Source organism: Heterodontus francisci, chromosome 8 (assembly GCF_036365525.1).
Source record: "Heterodontus francisci isolate sHetFra1 chromosome 8, sHetFra1.hap1, whole genome shotgun sequence".
In the NCBI taxonomy this organism is placed as follows: domain Eukaryota; kingdom Metazoa; phylum Chordata; class Chondrichthyes; order Heterodontiformes; family Heterodontidae; genus Heterodontus; species Heterodontus francisci.
The window spans coordinates 94957343-94980102 of record NC_090378.1 but is presented as its reverse complement, the minus strand read 5'-3'; the positions used below and the strand labels follow the sequence as shown (position 1 = coordinate 94980102).

Sequence of the window (22760 nt, the reverse complement as noted above, 5' to 3'; positions counted from 1 at the left end):
GGAAGTTGAGCACATTAGACAGAATGAGTACTATTTTTATTAAATTATTTAAATTAGATTCAGGAGCCCAGTTGAATGTCATGTCTGAGCAAAAATATATTTTCTTTCAAGAAACAAAGTACAGATTAAGCTGCTGTGCAGCATTGGCAGTAGGAAGTCTGGAATTGGGGTGAGAAATGGATGTTTAGCTGTGTTCTCCTCTAACGCCTCTCCACTGTCATCCCAGCTGGGTGAGACTTCTCTCACCTGGTTCCATTCTAATCTATCTAATCATAGCCAGAGAATCACTTGCACTGGCTTCTCTTCCTCCTCCTGCACTGGTACCTCTGGTGCCCCCAAGGATCTGTCCCTGGCCGCCTCCTATTTCTCATCTACATGCTGCCTCTTGGCGATATCATCCGAAAGCACAGTGTTAGTTTTCACATGTATGCTCTACCTTACCACCACTTCTTTCAACTCCTCCACTGATGCTAAATTATCAACCTGCTTCTTCAACATCCAGTACTGGATGAGCAGAAATTTTCTCCAATTAAATATTGAGAAGACTGAAGCCATTGCTTTTGGTCCTCACTCCAAACTCCATTCCCTAGCTACTGACTCCACTCCTCTCCTTGGCAACAGACTGAGATTAAGTCAGTCTGTTCGCAACCTTTGTGTCACATTTGATCCCAAGATGAGCTTTAACATTACCCGACTTTGCGCTTGTCTCAGCTCGCCTGCTGCTGAAACCCACATTCTTGCCTTTGTTACCTCTAGACTTGACTGTTCCAATGCGCTCCTGGCTGAACTCCCTATTCTAACCTCAATAACCTTCAGGTCATAGAAAACTCTGCTGTATGTGTCTCAACTCGTACCAAGTCCCGTTCCCCTATCACTCTGTGCTCACTGACCTACTTTGGCTTCCAGTCAAGCAATATCTTGGATTTAAAAATTCTCATCCTTGTTTTCAAATCCCTCCATGGCCTCGCCCCTCCCTATCTTTGTAATCTCCTCCAGCCCCACAACCCTCGATATCTGCACCGCTCTAATTCCGACTTCTTGTCCTGTTTTTAATCGCTCTACAATTGGTGGTTGCGCCTTCAGTTGTCTAGGCCCCAAGCTCTGGAATACCCTTCCTACATCTCTCCATCTCTGTACCATACTTTCCTCCTTTAAGACACTGCTTAAAACCTATCTCTTTGACCAAGCTTTTGGTCATCTGGCTTAATATCTCCTGTGTAAGATTTTTACTTGTTTTTGTGGAAATGGGCTGATCTTGGTTGTGCAAGGTACGGAGTCTGGTATTCTTAAATCAAGATGGAGAGTTTAATAAGCACAGCAAGGATTTACAAGGCTATACTTAACAGCAGTAGTTATCCAGCAGAGTGTCCTCAGTTCTTGCTTCCCGAACCCCTGTGGCGCAGTCTTCTCTCTTCAAGCGTTCTTTTTTTTCAAATCTGTATGCGCCCTGATGTGTCTCAGCCTCCTTCTTTTATCCCTCTCCGAGGGTTTCATCATACCACATTAGGTCATATTCCATATTAACCCTTTCGATTGGTCAGGTATGACCTCACCTTCCATACATAGGCCATCAAACCATTTGTAGAGACAAAGTAATTGTCACACAATGGGGAATGTTTGATATCCCCATCAACATTCCACTTATGAATAACCTCCGAATATCTTTATTTACAGTTGAAATGGAGAGGGGCAGTCATCAGACATCCTGTCTTATTTCAAAACCATTTCAGCCTTTGTCCTACAGCAGACAAAGCCACACAGACTCATGAACTGTCTCTCCCATGCCTGTAATTTGTTCTCCTTGGCTATAAGCCAAAAACTGTGGTTATGGGACAAAGTGTTGCATCTCCACCCCTGATCACAGTAAATAACACCCCACTGGAAGTGGTTAACAAATTCTGCTAGCTTGGTTCCATGGTGATGGACAATCTCTCCCTTGATGCAGAGCTCGATACACAGGGAAAGCAGCTACCACCTTTGGCTGACTTGTGAAACACGCATGGAATAACACCAAGCTGACCCTTAGGACCAAGTTGATGGTTCATAAGGCCTGTGTTCTCAGCACCTTGCTGTATGGCTGTGAAACATGGCTGACTTGGAGCTGCCAGGAAAAGAAGCTCAGTAATTTCCATCTTCGTTGTCTGCAGTGTATTATGGGTATATCCTGGCAGGACAAAATCACAAATGCAGCAGTGCTGTCAAAGGCAGAGCTCCAAGTGTGTTGGCACTAATCAAACAGAGGCTGCTTCAGTGGATCGAGCATGTCTGCAGGATGGAAGACGGTCGCATACCCAAGGACCTTCCTTGGTCAGGTAGCTGGGGCCAGACGACCAGTGGGGTGCCCAAAGCTCCGCTTCAAGGATGCTTACAAGTATGATTTGAAGACCCTAAATGTCGACTATCACACCTGGAGTCACTAGCTGGCGAAAGAGGGAAATGGCAACACATACTGTGGACTGGTGTGCACCATGACGACCAGTAGCTACAGCAGTTGGCAACAGGCACCAAAGTCAATACCGAAACTCTCAGCGTCACTTGGCAGCTTCGCATGCGGCACTTGTGGCAGAACCTGCCTCTCAAGGCTTGGCCTTCACAGTCATCAACAAAGGTGCGATCTTCATCTTTCGTAGATAGAAGGATACCAACCAACATACAGCAGACACGCTGTCTTTCACCATCTTTCCAATACAGCATACAAATATACATTTCATAGAACAAAACATAAGGTTCAGAACTTAATCCCAATATAATGCATTGATACAGATACCAAGTATAACTATTCCCTAGCGTAAACATATCATTTCCTAAAAGCATCCTACTTTTAAAAAAATAGCAACATTCATTCTGCAGCAGACCACAACTTGCACAATTTAATTTAAGTAGTACAGTTAAAGCAGATTGGCAAAACAGCTTATTAACCCCTTAGTTCTTACATCTTATGTGATTCAGTGTCATACTTTGCTTTATAATGCTCCTGTGAAGCACCTTGGAACGTTTTATTACGTTAAAGGCACTGTATAAATGTAAGTTATTTTGTTTAGGTGTTTCTTTGGCTGTTACTTGACTTTCTGTTTGGCTCCCTTAATTTATTACCGCTTCATGAAGGCATTGACTCTGAGGTAAAGTTTGATTTATAACCAGCAGCTTCTGATACCTTACCTAAGTGTCCATTCCCTATGTGCAAGTCCTGATGGCCAGTGTTGTTAAGACTACTTGGCTGCTTTAAGGGGAAGCCTGATAAGTACATGGGGGAGGAAGGACTGGAAGGATATTGTAAAACATTCCAAGGTGCTTTACATGAGCCCTATCGAACACAATTTGGCAGCAAGCCCTGTAAGTGGATATTAGGGCAGATGACCAAAGGATTGGTCAAAGAGGTAGATTTTAAGGAGTGTCGTGATGGGGGGGATTAAAATTGGGGATGCGCAAGAGGTCAGAATCAGAGGAGCTCTGATATCTCTGAGGATAATGGGGGTGGAGATTACAGAGATAGAGAGGGGTCAGACCATGAAGGCATTTGAAAACAAGGATGAGAATTTTAAAATCGAGGTGATGCTTAACTGGGAGTCTGTGTAGGTGAGCAAGCACAGGGGTGATATTCCCAATTACCCTGCAAAGCTGGTGCTGGGCCATCTACATGAGCTGCTGCTTGCAGTTTGCTAGAATGCTTTCAAAGGGCAGTTGAGTGTGGACTAGAGTCACGCATAGGCCACACTGGGTAAAGATGGCATATTTCCTTCCCCCAGAGGTAATTGTAAACTTGTTTGTTTTTATTTTTACAGCAATCCAACAGCTTGGTCATTTTTACTGATTCCTTCATTTCATTGCCAGATTTTCTTTAATAAAGTAAAATTCTCAAACAGCAAGGGTGGAATTTGAACTCTCGTTTTCTGGATTTAATGGTCCAGGCCTCTGGATTACTGGCCCAGTAACGTAACCACAATACTATCATATTCGTGTCTCGCTGCAAGCCTTGGCTAAAATTAGCTGACTCAGGACAGAATAAGAGATTAACCCCAGGACTTTTCTACAGTCTATGACTCAGTGCTACACTGCACAATGCCTTTTCCCACTTAGCCATTAGTACAAATCACGCATATTGGAGTTGCTGCAGTCCGTTTGATGCTGCTGAACTGCAATTAAAGTTCACTTCCAAATTGCTTTGCTTGTGATTCGGTATCTGTCCGCTTTATTTATAAAGAACGGCACCTTCAGTTTTATATACAAAATAAAGGCTAAACGAACAAAATCCTTCCTCCTTCCCTGTGAGGGAAGGAAGAAAGAGGACAGAATTCGAGCAGGGAAGTAAATAAAACCAAACTAACCCTTACTATATAAAAGTCTTTGTAGATACGTAATCAGAATATATCAGTAAATAGCTGAGGAGGAGTAGGGACATGGAGAGCTGGTTTTACCAGATTAATTGTTCTACCAGGAAACTATGACTCTACTCCTGATTATTCTCCTCATCCCAGACTTCCTGTCCTTTCCTGGAGGCCCAGGTTTATGGTTCCAAGGTTTGCTGGCAGCCCTCCGAGATGGTGGGTGTTGCAGGATATTTGACTGACGGGGCATCACAGCTGAGCTCCACTGATATTTGCTGGATAGCGATCAGGAGCAGAACCTTGGCTGACCTTTCCCTATCCCAGTAATGATGTGGCCAGTTAATTGAGCCCATTGGTTTCCTCCCTGCCTGCGGTCAGTTGGTGCGTGTGGTAGTCAATCAAACTTGATACCTTGTGGTTTACCCAATCAGTCCTGAAGCAATAAGGCAAACTATACTGATTTCATATTTGATAGGTGGTCAGCACGGCTCATTGGCACACCAGCACTGGGGTATAGAGTTAACAGCTGTGATTTTCTGACTAGTTGCACTGTTCAACAGGCATGGAGTCCAGCTGTTTTCCTTGTTAAGAGAGACAAATGATAGACAGGGTGAGATTCCCACCAGCTGCTGTGTTTCTGTTGAGGAGCCAATCTCTAGCAGCCTTGCTGTTACTACCTAGGAACCATTGATCAGTCCTTTTAACTGGGGACTGGTACGTGAAGACTTAAAGGAGAGAAGGAAATTAGTTTCTCGGGTAAGGGAAGAAAGTTAGAAATGAATGCAAATTACTTTGCCTAACAACTTGTGAGTTTGTTTTCCTGTCCATACCCTATCTTTGGTACTGTAAACATGGGTTTGGGCAGATGTGGAAATAGCCTTTTTGGTATGTCATTTGTTGCCAAGCAATGTAACCATGGTTACAGAATGTTTTGCGAACAATTGACTCAAGTTCTCTTCTATCAGATATCGGCCGTTTTGTGGAGTGACTGATATATTCCTCTAGTTATAGAGTCATAGAGTTATACAGCACAAAAACAGGCCCTATGGCCCATCCTGTCTGTGCCGGCCATCAAGCACCTAACTATTCTAATCTCATTTTCCAGCAGGTGGCCCAAAGCCTTGTATGCTATGGCGTTTCAAGTGCTCATCTAAATACTTAAATGTTGTGAGGGTTCCTGCCTCTACCACCACTTCAGGCAGTGTATTCCAGATTCTAACCACCCTCTGGGTGAAAATCTTTTTCCTCAAATCCCCTCTAAACCTCCTGCCCTTTACCTTAAATCTATGCCCCCTGGTTACTGACCCCTCTGCTACGGGAAAAAAATCTCTTCCTATCTAACCTATCAATGCCCCTCATAATTTTGTATACCTCAATCATGTTCTCCCCCCTCTCCCCACGCCCCCCCCCCCCCAAGCCTTCTAAGGAAAACAACCCCAGCTTTTCAGTCACTCTTCATAGCTGAAATGCTCCAGCCCAGGCAACATCCTGGTGAATCTCCTCTGCACCCTCTCCAGTGCAATCACATTCTTCTTATAGTGTGGTGCCCAGAACTGTACACACTACTCCAGCTGTGGCCTAACTAGCATTTTATACAGCTCCATCATAACCTCCCTGCTCTTATATTCTATGCCTCGGCAAATAAAGGCAAGTTTCCCATATGCCTTCCTAACTACCTTATCTACCTGTGCTGTTGCCTTCAGTGATCTATGGACAAGTCACCAAGGTCCCTCTGACCTTCTGTACTTCCTAGGGTCCTACCATCCATTGTATATTCCCTTGCCTTGTTAGTCCTCCCAAAATGCATCACCTCACACTTCTCAGGATTAAATTCCATTTGCCCATCTATATCGTCCTGTAATCTAAGGCTTTCCTCCTCACTATTTAGGACACCACCAGTTTTCGTGTCATCTGCGAACTAACTGATCATACCTCCTATATTCACATCTAAATCATTAATGTACGCTACAAACAGCAAGGGTCCCAGCACCGATTTCTGTGGGACATCACTGGTCACAGGCTTCCACTCGCAAAAACAACCCTCGACCATTACCCTCTGTTTCCTGCCACCGAGCCAATTTTGGATCCAGTTTGCCAAATTGCCCTGGATCCCATGGGTTCTTACCTTCTTAACCAATCTCCTGTGCGGGACCTTATCAAAAGCCTTACTGAAGTCCATGTAGACTACATCAAATGCTTTACCCTCATCTACACATCTAGTCACCTCCTCGAAAAATTCAATCAAGTTAGTTAGACACGATCTCCCCCGACAAAGTCGTGCTGACTATCCCTGATTATTCTCTGCCTCTCTAAGTGGAGATTAATCCTGTCCCTCAATGTTTTCCAATAGTTTCCCAACCACTGATGTTAGACTCACCGGCCTGTAATTACCTGGTCTATCCCTGCTACCCTTCTTGAATAATGGCACCACATTCACTGTCCTCCACTCCTCTGGCACCTCTCCCGTGTCCAAGGAGGATCTGAAAATTTGTGTCAGAGCCCCTGCTATCTCCTCCCTTGCTTCACACAACAGCCTGGGATACATCTCATCTGGGCCTGGGGATTTATCCACTTTTAAGCCTGCTAAAACAGCTAATACTTCCTCCCTTTCAATGTTAATATGTTCAAGTATATCGCAATTCCCCTCCCTGATCTCTCCACCTACATCGTCGTTTTCCACAGTGAAAACAGCTGAAAAGTAATCATTTAAAACCTCACCTGTGTACTCTGGCTCCACACAATTTGCCACTTTGGGGCCCTACTCTTTCCCTGGTTATCCTCTTGCCTTTAATATACTTATAAAACGCCTTGGGATTTTCCTTTATATTGACTGCCAGTGTATTTTCATGTCCCCTCTTCGCTCCTGATTACTTTTTTTTAAGTACCCCCCCTACACTTTCTATACTCCTCTAATGCCTCTGCTGTTTTCAGTGCTCCGAATCTGCCTTAAAACTCCTTTTTTTCCCGATCCAGTTCTCTATATCCCTTGACATCCAGAGTTCCTTGGACTTGATGGTCCTACCCTTCACCTTAATGGGTACATGTTGGCTCTGAACTCTCACTATTTCCTCTTTGCATGACTCCCACTGCCTGATGTGGGCTTTCCTACAAGTAACTGCTCCCAGTCCACTTTGGCCAGATCCTGTTTTATTAAATTGAAGTCGGCCTTCCCCCAATTCAGTACCTTTTATTTCTGGCCCGACTTTGTCCTTTTCCATAACTACCTTAAATCTTAGAGTTATGGTTACTATCCCCGAAATGCTCCCCCACAGATACTTCTCCCACTTGTCCAGCTTCATTCCCTAGGATTAGGTCAAGTACTGCCCCTTCTCTTATAGGACTTTCTACGTACTGGCTCAAAAAGCTCTCCTGTATGCATTTTAAGAATTCCTCACCTTTAAGCCTTTTGCTCTAAGACTATCCCAGTTGATATTTGGTAAGTTGAAATCCCCTACTATTATTACCCTATTATTTTTACACGTCTCTGAGATTTGACTACATGTCTGGTTCCTCTATCTCTCCCTGACTGTTTGGAGGCCTGTGTACACTCCCAGCCAAGTGATTGCCCCCTTTTTGTTTTTTACTTCTACCCATATCGCCTCATTTGAAGAACCTTCTAAGATATTATCCCTTCTTACTGCAGTAATTGACTCCTTGATCATCAATGCAATACCACCTCCTCTTTCATCCCCTCCCCTGTCACGCCTGAAGATTCTATACCCTGGAATATTGAGCTGCCAGTCCTGCCCCTCCCTCAACCATGTCTTTGTGATAGCAATAATATCATAATCCCATGTGCTAATCAATTCCCTCAATTCATCTGCCTTACTAGTAAGACTCCTGGCATTGAAGTATATGCAATCCAGCCTTGCATTTTTCACTTGTGCCTTAACAGGTCTATATTTGCTCTGCCTTCCAGACTGACTCAGTTTCTCTTCTATATTTGACTCTGCCTCATCCCCTACTGTACCTCCACTCTGTATCCCATCCCCCTGCCAAACTAGTGCAAACCACCGCCCACCCCCCCACCCCAACGGCACTAGCAAACCTCCTAGCAAGGATGTTGGTCCCGTTCCGGTTCAGGTGCAACTTGTCCACCGAAACAAACCCAGTGATCCAGGAACCTAAAGCCCTCCTTCCTGCACTGTCTCCTCAGCCACGCATTCATCTGCTCTATCCTCCTATTCCTATACTCGCTAGCACGTGGCACCAGGAGTAATCCAGAGATTACAACCTTTTGAGATCCTGCTTTTTAATCTGCTACCTAGCTCCTAAATTCTTGTTACAGGACCTCATCCCTCTTTCTACCTTTGTCGTTGGTACCAATGTGTATCACGACCTCTGACTACTCCCCCTCCCCCTTCAGAATGTCCTGCAGCCGCTCCATAACATCCTTGAGCCTGGCAACAGGGAGGCAACATACCATCCTGGAGTCTCGTTTGCAGCCACAGAAACGCCTATCTGCACCCCTTACGATAGAATCCCCTGTCACTATAGCTCTTCCACCCCTTTTCCTCCCCTGCTGTGCAGCAGAGCCCTCCGTGGTGCCACGGACCTGGCTGTTGCTGCTTTCGCCTGGGAGGCCATCCACCCCCTCCGCAACAGTATCCAAAGCGGTATATCTGTTCGAGAGGGGGATGGCCACAGGGGACTCCTGCACTACTTACCTGTGCTTGCTACTCTCTGGTGGTCACCCATCCCTTTTCTGCCTGTGCAGCCATTACCTGCAGTGTGACCACCTTGCTAAACGTGCTATCCACGATGTTCTCAGCGTCGCGGATGCTCCACAGTGAATCCACCTGCAGCTTCAGCTCCGTAATGCGGGTAGCCAGTAGCTACAGATGAATGCACTTCCTGCACATATGGTCGTCAGGGACACAGGAAGCATCCCTGATTTCCTAAATAGCGCAGGAGGAGCATAGCACGGGTGTGAGCTCTCCTGCCATATCTTTAGACTTATCTTTAGATTAATTAGTTACTCCTTTAATTAAAAAATACTAATTACAGTAGGGGCCTTGTTCTACCCACTACAATCTAAAGTGCTTAATAAGCTACACTGAATCAAAGAAATACACTTTAGTAGTCCTCACCTTTATCACTCGAGGTTTTTCCTACTAAAAAAAGACTTTCCCCTTATTTTTTAAGCTATTTAAATGCACGAACAGCTGCTACTCACCCAACCAATCACCTTGCAGATTTCACGTGTTGTCACTAGTTTTTTTTCGAGTCTCAGCGTGCGCCGAGAGAGAGCAGGTCCGCCAGCCTCCGCCACTCCTGTCTTCAGGTAAGTGAGGGCCTCGAGCCTCGTGCTTTCTTTTACAGCTCCTGCTCTGGATCGGCTTCCGCCCAGGTTCGCCGGCCGCTGCCGCTCCTATCCTCAGGTAAGTATACTCATTTGACATTTGAATTCCCGACCACCGTGCCCCCACCCCCACTCCACCCCGGTCAGTATCTCAACTAAATTTTAATGTAATTGTTCTTGAGCAGACTGCCATTTGTAAAATGGCTGCATTTTTGTGAGAAAAAAAAAGGACATCCCAGTTAGAGGAGGTTTTTCCACTGTCTAATTGTTCAACTACCATTTCCTCATCTGATGCTATTTATAATCATTTGTTTAAAATTGAGATTCCAAACACCCACACTCTCTGCCCAGAGGACAGAACAGTTTAATAAAGGTTGTCATGTGGCCAAATGTCTGACTGAGAAATGGCCCAAAGTGACTTCTTCCTATAACTGAAACAATACCGTTGTGTGCTTCCAGCAATCAGCATCTACGAAGAGAAACAGCAGGTTGACGTATCTGGCTCCTACCTGCCCGATGTTGTTTGACCTGTGTTTCCATCTTTTCCTGTCCTATACCTTGGATTTCTTGCATTTTCAGTATTCTGCTTTTTATGGGGCTATTTCCTGTGGTTGATGTCTTCTGGTATTGCAGACAATATTAGGATCTTACAACATGGAAGATTTTATTTGAGCTCATTTACCGTGACTCAGTGACAGTGTCACTATTTTGAATAATCATATGCTATTTCGCCAGTATGCAGTTTCTTCCTGGTGTCCTGGTCACTATTTATCCCTCAACCAACATTGCTAAAACACATTATCTGGTCATTATCTTGTTGCTCTTTTTGCTGTGTGTAATTTGGCTGATGCATTTTCCCACATTATAACAATGACTGCACTTGGGGGGGAGGGGGGGGAAACTTCCTTGGCTGTGCAGCACTTTGGGCAGCCTGAGGTCATGAAATATGCTATATAAATGCAAGTCTCTTTTTATAGCATCATCTTGTTTATGAATATTTTTGAAGACCTGATGAAAGTCTGTCATGGGCATTTGTCAGGTGCAATAGCATAGTGATTGTTACTGGACTAGTAATCCAGAGGCCAGGATGAGTTATCCAGAGACGTGTTCAAATCCTACTACAGCAACTGGGGAATTTGAATTCAGTTAAATAAATCTAGAATAAAAACTAGTATCAGTAATGGTGAACATGAAACTACCGGATTGTTGTTAAAAACCTATCTGGTTCACTAATGCTCCTTTAGGGAAGGAAGTCACCATCCTTACCTAGGCTGGCTGACATGTGACTTGACCTAGAACAATATGGTTGACTCTTAACTGCCCTCTGAAATGGTCAGGCAAGCCACTCCGTTGTGTCAAATTGGTACAAGAAAGGAGTTCGCTACCACCTTCCTTCTCAAGGGCAATTAGAGATGGGCAGCGATGCCTGCAACCTGTGAATAAATTAAGAAAAAGAATGTCAGTAGGGAGCTATTGGATTACCTCCAAACAGCTGGTACCAGGTAAACAAAAGCAAAATACTGCAGATGCTGAAAATCTGAAATAAAATCTGAACGCCATGTTGAGTGCAAAAGGCTGTAAAGTGCCCAGATGAAAGCTGAGGTGCTGTTCCTAGGTCGCGTTGAGCTTCGTTGGAATGCTGCAAGAGGCCGAGGACAGAAAGGCCAGAGTGGGAGCAAGGTGGAGAAATAAAATGCAGGTCTGGAAGCTCGGGGTCATAGTCAAAGCCATCACCCAGTCTGTGTTTGGTCTCCGATGTAGAGGAGACCACACTGTGAGCAGAGAATTCAGTATACTAAATTGAAAGAAGTATGAGTGCATCGCTGCTTCATCTGGAAGGAGAGTTTCGGGCCTTGAACGGTGAGGAGAGGAGGTGGTTTTAAAAAAAAAAGCAGCTGTTGCATCTCCTGCCCTTGTGTGGAAAGATGCCATGGGAAGGGGAGAGGTTGTTGGGGGTAATTGAGGAGTGGAGCAGGATGTTGTGGAGGGAGCAGATCCTTCAGAATGCTGAAAGGGGAGGGGATGATGTGTTTGGTGGTGGCATCATGCTAGAGGTGGTGGAGGATGATCTGTTGAATACAAAGGTAGGTCTGGACAAGGGGAACCCTGTCGTAACCCTGGGAGAGAGCAGAAGTGCATGAAATGGAATGGACACAGTCAGGGGCCCTGTCAACCATGGTGGTGGGGGGAGGCCAGGTGGCAGCTTAAAATAAGGGTGGGGGTGAAGGGAGAGAAAGCTTCAGTTTGTGAAGTGAAAGAAATGTTGCCTTGTTCTGTCACTAGTTGTGCAAACCATTACACTTTCTGCCTTTTTCAAAACAGGAACAGAGAGAAGATATTGCAATTGTAGAATCCATCAATACTGGAAAGCCCATCACGGAGTCCAGACTTGATGTGGACACAGCATGGCAGGCTGTAGAATATTATGCTGGCATTGCTGGAACTCTAGCTGGTAAGAACAAGCGTGCAAAACTGAACAAAAAAAAAAATCCTGAACAGAGCCCTGATTAATAAAAGTGAAAGAAACTTCATCTGAAGTTTTGTACGCACTTAGTTGAATTCCTAATTTTCATCACTCCAACGTTGGTGGCCTTGCCTTCTGCTGCCAAGGCCCTAAACTCTGGAATTCCCCCCTAAACCTTTCTGCCTCTCCTCCTTTTAAGATGTTCCTTTAAAAGCGTATCTCTGTGGCTCAATTTGTTTCATAATAAACCAGTGAACCTCATCGGGAGGTTTTACTATGTTAAAGGTGCTACAGGTTCTTGTTGTTGATCTCTCATTGTCAATCTCAATCATGTTTTCCATTGATTCTGCTCATTTTTTATGAATTTTCCCCCGGTGGGTAGTTCTGTATTTGACCACAATGTGGCATCAAACTGTAGTCTTTCCTTTGACGCACTCAGAAATTCTCTGTCAAATTCCCCTTTGATCTGGTTGAAACTGGTAGGCATTTCTGCAAACTTCATTCTCATAAATAAACTGCCAGTTTGATTTATGCTTTTTTTGATTTAGAGATACAGCACTGAAACAGGCCCTTCGGCCCACCGAGTCTGTGCCGACCATTAACCACCCATTTATACTAATCCTACACTGATCCCATATTCCTACCACATCCTCACCTGTCCCTATATTCCCCTACCACCTACCTATACTAGGGGCAATTTATAATGGCCAATTTACCTATCAACCTGCAAGTTGCTGACCTGGCATGTTTAAGGTTTTTTTTCTCTCCCTGCTCCAGTTCTGTCCCTGAAAGTGGGGAAGTTAATTATTTCTTTACAAATTATTGAGAAATAATAAACCAATGCCAAGATACCGTTCCACAGGCAGAAACAAGTGCTCTCTGGAACTTTGCCTGAAACTTGATCTTCGCACGTGACCAAGCTGTTGAGTATGAACTAACTAGTTTGGAAGCGTGGGCTTTCAAGGCCAGGCTAGTTTTTCAATGAGGCTTAGTGGATAACAACTTGAGTGCAAAACTTAACGCGATTGTTTGTTTCTTTACTGCTTCCGAGCGTATGATCAGTCAGATATACTATACTGATATTTCCCCACTGCCGTATCATGTCGTGCACATATCAAGCTGGGCATTGTGTTTTAGAGAAGCAGTATTCATTGCTCAGTGATTTTTGCAGCCAAGTTTCCAATGTTGTGATTTTCCCACAAGCAACCTGCCAGTTAAGGTGATATGTGGATGCACAATGGGAATATTGAGAGACACAGAACATAGCAACAGGGGTGTAGGCCATTTAGAATCTTTCATCTGTTTCACCATTCAATGAGATCATGTGTGATCTGTGATCTAACTTCTTATACCCAGCTTTGTCACAAATCCCTTAATACCTTTGGTTAACTATCAATCTGTTTTGAAGTTACCAGTTGATCTAGCATCAATTGCTATTTGCAGAAGAGTGTTCCAAACTTCTACCACCCTTTGTGTGTAGAAGTGTTCCCGAATTTCACTCCTGAAAAGTCTGGCTCTAATTTTTGACTATGCCGCAAAGTCCTAGACTCCCTAACCAAGAGTTCAGATGTAGATAAGCCATGATCTAATTGAATGGTAAACAAGCTCTAGTTCCATTCTCAGAAGTGCCAACAATCATGAATTATTGTGAGAGACGCAATTTCTCAGTAAAAATTTAGTTGATCACGCGAGAGGGCTCTGAAGTCTCAGGAATTTTCATAGGCTGCCTTGGCAGCCGCAGGTCCAATCACCTGCCAGTGACAGTGTCTCTCTTGGCGAGTGCTGTCTTAAGACATCATTTGGCCCAGAGATCTCGTCAAAGCTGTTACCATTTGTGAAACCCTTGCTTCTCTTGGCTGACTTCAGTGCAAGCTGTGCACCTTTACACTGAAATAGAATTGAAATGAAAATAAGCCGGTAGCTACTTCACATTTCCCAGCATTTTCCTTTCTGTTGCTTGGGGAGCGGGGTCAGAACCAGGATGCTGACTTTCTATCTGCTGATCGGTGACTTGGTTACAGAGAGCAGCTCTGCAAGGCCCCGAGGCTGTCGCTGGCTTTTTTCTGTATTGTGCTGAGTCCCCGACTGCTTCTTACAAAGCACGCATCGTCTTAAATGGTAAGTATCCCACTATTGTTAAAGGCATGACGCACACTAATCGTATAAACACTTGCAGCATGACAATTGCTGAATAGTTCATAAATTTTCCTACACTCAACTTTTTGCATAAAATATGAATAATATGGCAGCATATGTCACATTAACATTAAGTAAAAGCATATATAAAAGAACAAATTTTGTGGTATAGATTGATTTATAACAAAGTTCATTTAATTTGACTCGTCTTCTATAATTTAAAATAAAATATGGAATGATTCTGCCATCAAAATATGCATCTAAACACAAGAAAAATAATTATTTTTAGTTTCCAGATGATTAAATCATGAAGCATCGTTATGCAAGTGTTATTGCTGTCAGATTGTATGGCTTTTTGTTACAAGGATGCTTTATATCAATGGGGATGGAGCACCATTGACTGGGTCACTGAAATGAAAATGTGTAGTCTGGAGATCCAATAGCAGTGGGAGACCTAGTTTGTCCTGACTCTTGATGCTGTCATCAGGGTCTCCATTTACAACTAAATGTGCTTCTATATTTGGTGCTTTTGTAGTTCTCGTGATAGGAGAGCGACATCTGTACCTTGACTTCCTGTCTATATATTGTAAAATTGACTACTGTTTCCCAGCAATAGAATCACGGGTCCACAAAAATCTGAGTTTACAAACGAGCTGACAGGATAAGGGAGACAGTTTTAGTAATGTCGATCTAAGGAACCAATGCACAACGTTCACTCTCTGATGACCAAAACTGCAGAACTAACAAATATAGAAGCTTGGAACTCGATTACCTTCCTTATGGAATTACCAATCAGCCTTGATTTTAGAATGGAAGCAGGAAGAAAACTAAATGAGGAGAGGGCTGGGTGGAGATCAAGAAACTTTGAGCACTGCACTCTGCATCTGATTTTATAACCATAGGTAAACCGCAGGACTAAGTTTAGATTCATACGACCTGTTCGAGATTAAATACGCTATTGATGAGGTTTTTGAACCAAGTGTCAATCTATATTGGTTTATGTTTTGGAAAAAAAAGCAGCTCATGAATTTGATATCAAATTGCTTGATTTTTCAGTGTGATTTGAGATGGGACTGGTGTTGCTGAATTCCCCCTCATGCAGAGTTCCTGAACTCTCTTCTGTTGCTATAAGGAGGGGCTGAGTTATCTCAATTCTGAAGATTTTCTTGCATAAAGGAAGAGATCTTAAGCATTACACAATAAATGGCAGGCATCTCCCCACAGGAAAGGAGAAATCTGAGACTCAGTTGCCCAGTGCAACATTACATGCTGACATCAAGAAAAATGTTACCTGACCTCCCTCTTGGGCAGAGGTTGTATGTGGCCCAAGGAGAAAAATTTAGTAACTTTTTTTCGACAGGTTATGCATTTATTCCTTGACCTCAAATATTGTGTCCCATTGGAACACAAGAGTAGGCCATTCAGTTAGATTGTGGCTGATCATCTACCTCTGCCACTTTCCCATGCTATCCCCATACTCCTTTATGTCATTAGTATCCTGTGATCTACAAATAAGTGAAAAGTAATATAGAACACAATTTCTTTAGTCATTTGGTAGTACAGAACTTGAGTATTGCTGAAAATAGAGACATGCTGTCGAAGCTTTTCATCTTGCACTCATCAGGACAATCCACAAGAATACCAATGTAAGGGACAACAACTGTATATACTGTATGAGAAGAGAGTGCTGATTGGTTGGCAAGTGAACTCTGGTAGAGGTATTGCCATGGAGAATGTACCAGTTTATGGTGACTGACAATTAACTGCCAAGCTTTGTTTGAAAGTTAAACCAGGCAGCTTGACTCTGATTGGTCCAGGCATTGACCCGAGGAATGAACCAATGAATGGTGGTCACTTATTTTGTTTAGCTGAAACAAGTGCAATGTTTGTACATGTTCTTCCTGTCTGCAAAGAACAGGGCCCCATGTATTAATATATGTAGCTTACAGTACAAGGATATGCGCCACACTGTGAGCCCTACTGACAATCTTAAATTGGTTCTCAGCATAATTCTTAGCACAGTAAGGATTATTTAGCAAAGGTTGTCCAATTGCGGAATCCCATCTACTGTTTTGAGTTTTGCAAGCACGGGCTGGTTGGGTACGGCCTGTACCTTGCCCATTGCGAACAGTGGAAGGGACATGTTTGATGCGATCCGCCAGTCTTTGGGCCGTGCGGCCTATATACCTCGCATCACACTGGCATTGAAATTCATACATCACATTACTCATTTGTGTGATAGGCAGGACGTCTTTTTGGCTCGACGGCAGCATCCTTGACATGTCCAGATTCGTATCCTTTGGACCTGCCACTCAACATGACCGGACAGCCTTGCTTAAAAAAAAACAGGCTATACCCAACCAGCCCGTGCTTGCAAAACTAAAAAAAACAGTGTCCAACATTAGATGTGATTCTGCGATTGGACAACATTTGCAAAATAATCCTCAGTGTGCTAAGAATTACGCTGACGACCAATTTAAGATTGTCAGTAGGGCTCACAGTGTGGTGCATTTGCACGTACTGGAAGTTACATATATTAATACACAGGGCCCTGTTCTTTGCAGACAGAACACGTACAAACATTGTGCCTATTTCAGCTGAACAAGGTAAGTGACCGCCATTCGCTGGTTCATTGGTCCAGGCATTGCCCTGACGAGTCAGTCAAGCTGCCTGGTTTAAATTTCAAACAAAGCTTGGCAGTTAACTGTCAGTCACCATAAACTGGTGCATTCTCCATGGCAATGCCTCTACCAATCAGAGTTCACTTGCCAACCAATCAGCACTCTCTTCCCATACAGTATAACGTTGTTGTTTTCCCTTACATTGGTGGTATTGTGGATTGTCCTGATGAGCACAAGACAAAAAGCTTCAACAAAATGTCTCTCTTTTCAGCAATACTCATGTTTTTTTTATTCATTCATGCAATGTGGGTGCGGCTGGTAAGCCCAGCATTTATTGCTGATCCCTAATTGCCATTGAGAAGGTAGCGGTGAGCCACCGCTGCCTTGAACTGCTGGAGTCCATGTGATGTAGGTACACCCACAGAGCTGTTAGGGGAGGGAGTTCCAGGTTTTTGACCCAGTGACAGTGAAGGAATGACGATTATAGTTCCAAGTCAGTATGGTGTGTGACTTGGAAGCAACCTTTCAGGTGGTGGTGTTCCCATGTATCTGCTGCCCATGTTTCTCTGGGTGGTAGAGGTCATGGGTTTGGAAGGAGCCTTGGCAGGTTTCTGCAGTGTCTAGTGGTTGATGCACACTGCTGCCACAGTGCGCCAGTGGCGGTCATGATATCAGAGGGCACATATTGAAGTCCTGTTTCATGTCATACTAATCCAATAAATGGGCTTGGTGTAATAATAATAATTGTACATTTTCCAAATCTTGCACTCAGTATCTTCCTTTTCTTTCTGTGCACAGGCCAGCATATTCAGCTCTCTGGAGGATCATTTGCTTATACCAGGAGGGAGCCCTTAGGTGTGTGTGTGGGGATTGGGGCCTGGAATTACCCATTCCAGATAGCCTGCTGGAAGTCGGCCCCTGCTCTGGCTTGCGGTGAGAGCATACATTGTCTTCTTGCACTAGAACTATATCCTATTTTTTTAAAATCCATTTTGATTAGTTAATGTGCTTATGGTCCATGTGATCTCCTGGACTGTTTTTGATTGCCTGAGGAGGTCGGAGAGGAATATTCCATATCTTTTTTTTTTTCCTTTGTTGGAGTTGGGTTTCTTTTTTTTTACTTTCTTTTGTCTCTCCCAGGAGATTACATGCTACTGGGGAAAGTGGGGTAGGAGGTGTCTTGACATGATACTCCAGGTAAGATGACAGTGGGATAGACTTGATGGTCTTTTTCTTCCTGTTATTTCATATGTTTGTGCAATTGCTTACTCCCTGGCACAGTCCTCTGCCAAGATAGCTTTGCTGCTGATTATGGGAAAACTAATCAAGCGGTTAACGTTTTATTTAATTTCCAGCTGTTTCCAGAAAACCCTTTGGTTGACAGACGAACGAGATCATTGTCTCACTGCTGTGAGCCAGAATTCTTCAGGCCAAACTTTTTTTCTCAGTGAATCTTATTTATAACGTACTGCAGGGTGGAGAAGAAATTTGTATTTGCACTTGGTGGAAAACCTGTTTAAGATTGTGGTAGCAACACGGTATACAGATCAATTTGTTTGGCAGAAGGTTGTGCTTGTGAGCAATCTGACCCATGCCATCCCTCCGCGGCGCTTTTCCAAGCAGGTGTGGTAGCTTCAAAACGTTGTACTACTGAAAAACCTTTTTTAATGCAAGTAAAGCAATGTGTAAAATAATTTGTCAGAAATCAAACATGTAGCTGAAAGCAATGATGTGTGAATTTGAATAAAAGTCTGCTTTCAATGGAACTTTTGTAGTGGTGTTCACGGTAAGTAGAAGGAAACTTTGCTTTATAAGAATGGGTATATTGTATCCTGTAACAAGCAATATATTGGCCCGAATTCTGCAGGGTGGGGGGTGATGGCGCACTATCAGCGTTCACTGTCAGAAACTGTCAGCACCTCGGGAGGTTGGGCATGCACAGATTAGTGTGGAAATTCTGAAGTTGCCCTCTGTCACTCGGTGCTCCAACACAGGCTGTGCTGTGGTTCCTACCCACCACCTCCAGAGCTGGCAATCACTGAAATTACTGGGAATTTCAGCTTTCCTGCTCCCAAGTCACTGTTAGAAATTCTTTTTTTTAAAAAAAGTTACACTGTGTTCAATCAGGTGTAATTGCCGATAAGATTAATAAAATTTGAGCAGAACTGGTCCTGTAAAAATAATTTTATAATCATGGAGTGCTGTTAAATGATTAATTAGTCGATTTTTTTTTCTGAGCTAAATTTTGTCACAATATTTTAGTTTCTGCCTTCACCCCATGTGTATGTTCCAATCTTACTTTTTTTTCATTGAGCAAATTAAAGTGATTTTTATTTTTACTGCTTTTAGTTTCCTGTTTACGGGTCCATGAAAAACTTGTAATGTGATTTGGCTGCTTGGACAGCTTGATGACATCACTACTGCTGCACGCTGTGAATGCCAGTAAAGAACGGTGCAGTCTGTTGCAGTACCACTGAACAGGAACAGAGGTGAAATTTTCGCTCGGAGAGATTGCTAGATCTCTCACAGTGGCGCATTGGTTAGCACCGCAGCCTCACAGCTCCAGTGACCCGGGTTCAGTTCTGGGAACTGCCTGTGCGGAGTTTGCAAGTTCTCCCTGTGTCTGCGTGGGTTTCCGCCGGGTGCTCCGGTTTCCTCCCACAGCCAAAGACTTGAAGGTTGATAGGTGAATTGGCCATTATAAATTGCCCCTAATGCAGGTAGGTGGTCGGAGAATGGTGGGGATGTGGTAGAGAATATGGGGTTAATGTAGGATTAGTATAAATGGGTGGTTGTTGGTCGGCACAGATTTGGTGGGCCGAAGGGCCTGTTTCAGTGCTGTATCTCCAAATAACAAAAAAATAACAAATAACAAATCTCTGAGACACTCACTTCGTGATTATTCTGCTAAGTTGGGGCTGCATTTCAGTGGGCTGTTCCTTTAAGGCCACAAAATCTAAGGTTGAAGTAAATGCAATCTCTGGTCAAGCAGAGTTTAGTTGTTGTGTGGTTAGGGAGCTCTGTGGGTTAGAATGCACATATCCATGTTAAATATGCCTGACTGCACTGTAATGTTTCTGATTTTTATGACTCCAGGAAAAGATTTATCTTCCGAGGGTGCTATTATCTTTGTGACTTATAACTTAGTTGCATTCCCTTCACAATACCAACCTTAAGCTGTAATATCACACTGTAGCAGCTGAGCGTATCCTATGTTGTCCAAGTATGACTTGAGCCTCCAGTTGATGCTGATAAATGGTTTTTCATCAAGTTAGCACCATATGCCTTGGTTTTATCTCTAGGCATTATGAGCCAAGAGGGAGGAAAGACCATCTTTTTATTCAGAGAAGCAAAGATACCTGAAAAAAAATTCTGATATTCCTATCTCCTCCCCAAACAGGAAATGCCATGATTTTCAAGCCTTCACCTCTGACCCCTCTGACTGCGGTGATGCTCGCTGAGATCTACACACAAGCTGGTGCACCGAATGGGTTGTTCAATGTGGTTCAAGGGGCTGTGGAGACAGGAGATCTTCTATGTAGACACACGGGTGTGGCAAAGGTGTCTTTTACTGGTAGTGTACCTACTGGAATCAAGGTAAATGCTGGTTGGGGTTACAAGTGCAAATCATTTTGAAATGTTTTGTTGAAGCTCTGCAGAGGAAGCTATGGAGCTGCTGATAATTTAAATGAACTATCATCCAAAGTAGGATTTAAGCTTGCATCATGTGGGCCCATGTGTCGAGATTATGAGGCACACCACTGAGTAGTGGGATATAAGGCTTGTGCCAATGATTTTGTTCATACTGATGTACCAATTTTAGGTGTGTATTTGTGAAGAGCTATTTCACAGATGCCAACTTCGTGCCCAAAAGGAGGATGAGGTGCATGGGCTGCTCTTGGTGCAGCTGCTAGTGGCCAGTTTGAGCAACATTGGCGTAGTCTAGGGGAAGGGGGTTAGGGTTAACTTTGAAATTCCAAATTCCTTTTCTGCTTGGGAAACCTCCTTGCACAACAGTGTCTAAGGGGAAAGGCTGGGCATCTTCTCACCATCATTGCTGCTAGATGTTGGGGAGTAAAGGAATATAACACAGATTGGGCATCTGACATTCTCTTTATCCACCCCTTCCCCACTTGTCCTCTGGAGTAGAGAAGATGCTGGGATTCTTGGCAGCTTCTTCTTGTGGCATTAGCTGAAACTTAAATGGTGAGCTGAGACCTGGCCACATTCAACAGCTTCAGCATGCAGTGGCACTAAAGTTTTTTGTCATTTCTTCTAAGTATTTACAATTCTATTTGTTTTAGAAATGGTCTACTGTATTTTTTATTATTCACTGTCCTTTTCCCTCTTAATGGCGCTTGTACATGCTGCGGTGCTTTCCACAGGTGTGGTTATTGGTATGCATTTGCCATTTTGCAGGTGTGAGCCAACATGTTTGTTGTTAACCTGGTTCTCAACCATGGAGGGAGTATCGCAACTGACTCTGTGCTTGTCCTCTGCCCAATGTCCACATTATCCTTTGTGTACTTTGCCATCCAACATCACAAAATAGTGACCAAGAGCAGAAACTGTATCTGATTTTTAAAAAAATTTGTTCTTATTCCACCCACCTTACCCAATCCCACAATCTAGGAACATTGAAACCAATCATGTCCGCTGCCGTCCTGACTGAATTCAGGATTGAAGCCTGGCATCTTCTTGGACACTGATTTTCATGTTGGCCAGTAATGAAGAAAGAAAGAAAGAACTTGCATTTCTATAATGCCTTTCAGATCTCAGGACATCCAAAAGCGCTTTACACCAATGAAGCTTTTTTTGATGTGTTGTCACTGTTGTAATGTAAGACGTTACATTTTAATAGTGCACCTTGACAACTGAGCCATTAAGTTAGCTTTCAGTCTTGTGTTTCAAAAGTAGATCTGTTAGGCAGGTTTTCTGAATGCCTTTAACACTAAGCTGAGTGAGGGTGAATATGGCTAACTATTTGGAACAGGTTACTGCAGATATTTAACATTATGTCTGTGAATAGCCAGGTCAATGTCATTAAACAAAATTACTGATTTGTGTGTGGGTTATATACTTAATTTTGTAACCAAACTGCTAGTTTGGTTCAGTTGGTCAAACATTTGTATCTCAGGCAGAAGACTTTGGCCAGGATTTTGTCTTGGCGACAGGGTCTCCACCACTGGCAGAAGCGCCAGCAAGAGCCCCGTGTCTGCTCTGGGGAAGGCCTGCCAAACCAAGTGCCAGTTCGGCACTTAAGTGGACGGTGGTGGGCCTTCCCTCGGATCAAGGACCCCAGCAACAAAAGTCCTGCCTGCTGAGAGCTGCCGGCCAATCAGGGGCCAGCATCTCGTTAACTGAGCAGCGCCACCGTAGAGCTGGTGGCTGCTGCCGGTAGAGCACTCGCCTGAGGCCCCGGAACCAGGCCACCGGTAAGTCAGGGCAGGAGGGTTCTCGCACAGGAGGGCGGGTTCGACAGCAAGGGTAGGGGGATGGCTCTAAGCGCCTTTTTTTTTTTCCCTCCCCTCCCCCCCCCCTCCACCTCCCCCTTCCTGATGTCACATCCCTCATTCAGACACTTAAGTTCCTTTTAATGAGGAATTCCCCACCCATACCCACCCACACGCCACACTTTCTCTGCCCCTAACTGGCATGCAGCCCCGCATGGGTTTGCTTGGCATGCCTTCCATGTGGCGACAGGCTCAGCCGGCTCTGGGCTAATTCTGGTGGCAGTAGGATGCAGCCCTTAATTGGGCATTAACCTGAAACGTTAACTCTGCTTCTCTTTCCACAGATGCTGCCAGACCTGCTGAGTGGTTTCAGCATTTCTTGTTTTTATTTCAGATTTCCAGCATCCGCAGTATTTTGCTTTTATTATATTAATTCACAGGCCTTCCCGCTCCAGACTT

General features: G+C 43.9%; 1 protein-coding gene across 1 annotated transcript in view; it reads left to right on the top strand.

The window, feature by feature from the left end:
• Nucleotides 1-22760, top strand: part of LOC137373030 (4-trimethylaminobutyraldehyde dehydrogenase-like) — a 75782-nt gene that overhangs the window by 33191 nt on the left and 19831 nt on the right. Inside the window, exons 3-5 of the mRNA XM_068037762.1 lie at nt 11950-12079; nt 17647-17781; nt 20249-20445. Of these exons, the coding sequence (XP_067893863.1) occupies nt 11950-12079; nt 17647-17781; nt 20249-20445 (462 nt within the window). The remainder of the gene's footprint in view (nt 1-11949; nt 12080-17646; nt 17782-20248; nt 20446-22760) is intronic.